Source organism: Neopelma chrysocephalum, unplaced genomic scaffold, assembly GCF_003984885.1.
Source record: "Neopelma chrysocephalum unplaced genomic scaffold, ASM398488v2 Primary Assembly neopelma1_96630, whole genome shotgun sequence".
Taxonomy (NCBI): domain Eukaryota; kingdom Metazoa; phylum Chordata; class Aves; order Passeriformes; family Pipridae; genus Neopelma; species Neopelma chrysocephalum.
Genome location: NW_020925275.1, coordinates 69,901 through 74,556, shown reverse-complemented (window position 1 = coordinate 74,556; position 4,656 = coordinate 69,901). Strand labels below are relative to the sequence as shown.

Here is a 4,656-nt window from a genome sequence, read left to right as displayed (position 1 = left end):
GTCACTCACTCACTCATTCACTCACACACCAGGGTCACTCACACACCGGGGTCAGTCAGTTACTCACTCACTCACTCACACTCACACCGGGGTCACTTACTCACACACCAGGGTCACTCACTCACTCACTCACACTCACACCAGGGTCGCTCACACTTACACTGGAGTCACTCACTCACTCACACAGCAGGGTCACTCACTCACACTCACACCAGGGTCACTCACTCACACTCACACCGGGGTCACTCACTCACACACCGGGGTCACTCACTCACACACCGGGGTCACTCACTCACCCCGCGGTCACTCACGACTCCGGTCCCCACACGGCTCATCCCGCTCGCGCCTCGCCGACCGGAAGCGGGAGCACAGCGTCTGGCGCAGGCAGTGACGTCACGCAGGCCGCGCCAGGGAAGCGGGCGGGGATGTGGGCGGGGACATGAGCAGGGCTGTGGGCTGGGATCGGAGCAGGGATATGGACAGAGGTCTGGGCAGGGCTCTGTACAGAGGTGCAGGCTCCGGGAACGGCTCCATGCAGCAGGACCCTCAGTAGTTTGGCCCAGGCTCTGTCCCCGGGGCTGCATGGAGAGCAGAGGTGGCACTGGTGGCACTGCCATTTGGGACATGGCTCTGTTGGGACCCCGGACTGGGGTCCCCAGGCTGAGTGTGCCGAGGACAAATGGGCAGGGCCAGGGGACTCTCCGTGGCAGCCGTGGTGAATGTTATTTCTCTTTGTACGGGGAGTTACAGAGGAGCTGTGGTAACCTGAGCTGTGTGAGATGCCACGAGTGCTGCACGTGCTCTCCTGTTCAGCATCTCTACACATCTTGCACTCCACAAATCAGTATACTGTGCTTTAAATAAGTTACAATCTCAAAATGTCACTTTTAAAGAGAACGGTCCGTGTGTATTTTTTTTATAACTGGGACCATAAAGCTCAGTCCTCAGCCCAGTGCTGGCATTTCATCAACCACATGGAAGTTTTTCCCTGAGATGTATTTATGACCAAAATGCATGGCAGCGAATTGGGGTGTGGCCACTGAGCTCACTGCCTCCAGCCATCCCAGGAACAGCTTTCCAGTCCTACGTTTCTGTATCCGTACTATATCCATAACAACCTTCTGTGCAAACTCTGTGAGCTGACACTGAAACATGAACTGGGCGTCTTGGGTTTAACACACAAACACAGACACAAATAGTTTGGGGGGGGGGGGGGGGCTTGGAGTTTATTTCCCTGTCCTTAGTAGAAGACACCACATGTGTGCTCCAGGAAGGGAGTCCAGGTCAGATTTCCATGGTACAGGATGAGGAGGCAGTGTGCAGCCATTCTTGGGTCTGTGTGTGCGTGATCCTTAGCTGTCACAGATATAAAATGCTGTAATCACAATTTTATCAGGCATTCATTTGGAAGCAGATGGGACTTTTGTTTCTATGTCCTTTTTAATTTGGAAGGGTGTTTCAGAGCCTGATTGCTGTAACAGCTAGAAATCTCCAGATTTCTTGTTGCGTGTCTTAATGGCTGATTTATATCCAACTACTCTTGATTCACAGTTAGTCTTAATCTGAAGTTGTTTCTTTACTTTTTGGGCACACACAGACAGATTTATCACCTCATGGTCTGCTTTGCCAGACTAGGGCTAGCTGAGCAAGTTTGGCTGGTGGGAAGTAGAAGGCTTTTAAATCCATATCTGAGGGGCTGGTTGCTGTGTGGGAGGGGGTGCTGGCACAGACCTGGTACGTCCCTCTGCTTTGGGCATCTCCACAGCCTGACATGGGCAGGGGGTACCTCTTCCCTGATGTGCTCAGGCAGCTTTCCCTGCCTGGTCTCTCCTCCCACTCCTCTGAGGATTCCCCCGGGGCTCTGCATGACATTCAAAGCTTGTGAGGAATGCACAGCTCACCCCAAATAACAGAAAACATGTAGCAGAGCAGCACGGGGGCCTCTTGCTGCTCCCACCCGCGCTGGGCTGAGGAGGGGGGATACTTAATGAAAAGCATTTGCTGCAGCAGCTATCTATAGTCTGTTGTGTTTGGGAGGGGGCCCTGCCTGCCTGACCTCAGAGCTGACGTCAGAGAACCCCAAATGGGGAACAGGGAGTGATCCAGAGAGAGGCACAGCCAGGCTGCCCAGCCTGGGAGGGGACACACCAGCACCACTGAAGGAGAGGGGAGATCAAATGGGAGGGATTGTTCCCAGAGACGGGTACTCTGTATCCACAGGATCAAGACTCTTCAATTCCAGGTGAACCAAAGAAGTTTGGGTCTTTCTACTGGCTGACTCAGCAACATGTGATCTGTGCTTCTGATCCCCTACAAGCATTTTCCCTTCCCTGTTCTGCTGTTTTAACCACTTGGATTCAAGCTGAAGGTTGCCAATTGGTTATCAGCATGGTCTCTGGATCAGCTTGCACCTGGGAAACAGTTCTAGGAATGATAAGAAGGTTACAGATCTGTGTTTTGCTAAGCAGAAGGGCTGTGCCTTAATAACATTTCTACCCAAAAGACTTGGTTCTAGCACTACTGATATGGTCCCGTTGCTCCCAGTCACTGCAAGAGTGGAGGGCTGGATTCATCTGCCAGTCTAGGACAATGTGGTAAGAATTGGATCCAGGAGAACATATGGTTTGAGTCTCAGATCTTGATCATTTTATTGTAATGTAATACCACAGAGAGGCCTCAGTGACAGGGCAAGGCTGAGGGCGGTGAAGGAAAATGTAGAGATAAACAACACAACTCGTGCGTTATGCACACGGAAGTCTTGAGTGTGCAACATAAATACTGCATAAAATACATCTGTGTCATCAAAGAGGCCATGATTAACAAAACAAAATACAATCCCAGAATCACAGAATGGTTTGGTTTGGAGGAGACCTTTCAAGATCATCTAGTCCACCCCTCTCCCATGGACAGGGACATTTTTCACTAGATCAGGTTGCTTAAAGCCCTGTCCAGCCTGGCCTTGAGTACTGAATATAATCACAAGAACCAGCTGCCAGGTCATTGTTAAGAATGTAAACATCTCCAAAAAACCCCATCACTGTCAAGGAAGATACTGTGATTTTTCTCATTCTTTGATGTTCAGTGAAATCTTTTCTTCTTCAAGAGGAGTGACAGGAAGTTTAGTAGATATCCTTAGATACTAATTGCAGTGATGTGGGAAGTGGAGAGAAGAAACAATCATCCCGGGTCTTGTCATAGAAGTCAGGAAGTGCAGGAAACAGTTGTAAGGACTTTCAAAAGTGGTTTGTTTTATTGCCTTGTCAAGACTGCAGTACAGAAGGGGGAAGTGAGATATGGGTATGGCTAAAATATTAGCCTGGAGGGATAACTTTGCACTGGTATTATAATGGACTTAGATTTGTGAATCAACAAGGAGGGTGAAAAGAACCAGCTGAGGAGATGTGAGGACCAAGACTGCCGAAGGTGGGGTTTGGTTTTTCTTTTGCTTTTGTTTTGCAGAGAACTTAGACTAGAGGATCTGGGGGAAGTACCAGTACACTGATATTTGTAGGTTGAAAAGGACATGTCATGTGAGATTGTTCAACACTGCAGTATTAGCCCTGGACAGAAAAAAGGAAAGGTTGACCACGTGTTGTCAGAGGGAGCAATGAGTGCCATTATCTATACAACTAATATACATTTCTGAGAAATGTAATTCTATATCTGTGTGGAATACCACCAGTGGAGATACACTGATATCCTAGCAGGTTTGCTTCCCTCTTTTATTCCTGTGCAATATTATAGTCTTTTAAAACCCATGTGTGAATAGTTCAGAAATTCATTATATTGTGTTATCCATTCCATGTCGAAGGACAAGAGCTTGACCTTAGGCTTGACCTTTGCCACTGCTACAATCATCTCTTTTAGGAAAATTACTAGAGGCTTTCAAAAAAATGTCTTGAAGTCTCATCCTTGCAGGAGGACACTCATAAGGTGTCCATCAAGTGATAGTAACCTCCATCTGCCTTCCTTCTGCTCAGTGGGAACACTCTCCATCTCCTCACCCTCCACAGAGCCCCTGTGCTAACTGCTGCTTTCCCCACTTCGAGGACACATTCCCAAATGTATCTGTTGCATTTACATTCAGTGATTCTGTGCATTTTGTGAATAAACATGGAATTTGCTCATGGCACTCCTGGTAAAGTGACACAGCACGTTCTGCTGTGTTACACATGTTCATGCTGTTCAAAGACCTTGAAACTCCATCTCAATTTGCTTTTGCTCTCTGAACAGGTCGAACTCCAGTTCAAGTTCCTGTCCAGTGCGGATTTTTTAAAAACAGTTACGAGTGAGAGAGAAGTCTTTAACTTCCACTGAGGGAAGTTAAAGTTCCAAAAGTAACCTTTGTGCCTGTGTTCAGGGGCCTGGTGTCTGGGGGGCTGTTCCTGCAGCTGCTTTGATCAGCAGACTCAAGCCTCTCAGAGCTCTGTTTGTACTTGAGAGATAAAGACCCTTGTTCTTCACTCCAAACGCACAAGTTACACACTGGCTGCTTCACAGTTTCTTTGGCAACTGGAAAGCCTTCAAAAGTCTGGCTCTTACGTTGTTTCCTCCTCAACTCTCTGTCTCAATTCCACGTCTGTAAAATGGGGATAAGACCAAATTTCATGGGATAAGACCATGCTTTTCAAGGAGAAAAGCATGAAGAAAAAAAGG

At 48.0% G+C, this 4,656-nt stretch overlaps 1 protein-coding gene across 2 annotated transcripts in view; it reads right to left on the bottom strand.

Annotated features, from left to right (window-relative positions):
• LCMT2 (leucine carboxyl methyltransferase 2) overlaps positions 1 to 397 on the bottom strand; it is an 18,262-nt gene extending 17,865 nt beyond the window's left edge. The window contains exon 1 of one of the 2 annotated variants that reach the window (XM_027708928.1): positions 297 to 397. In XM_027708928.1, the coding sequence (XP_027564729.1) occupies positions 297 to 335 (39 nt within the window). In that variant the 5' untranslated portion in view covers positions 336 to 397. The remainder of the gene's footprint in view (positions 1 to 296) is intronic. The other variant, XM_027708929.1, reaches the window with a different exon arrangement.
• Positions 398 to 4,656: the final 4,259 nt, after the last annotated feature.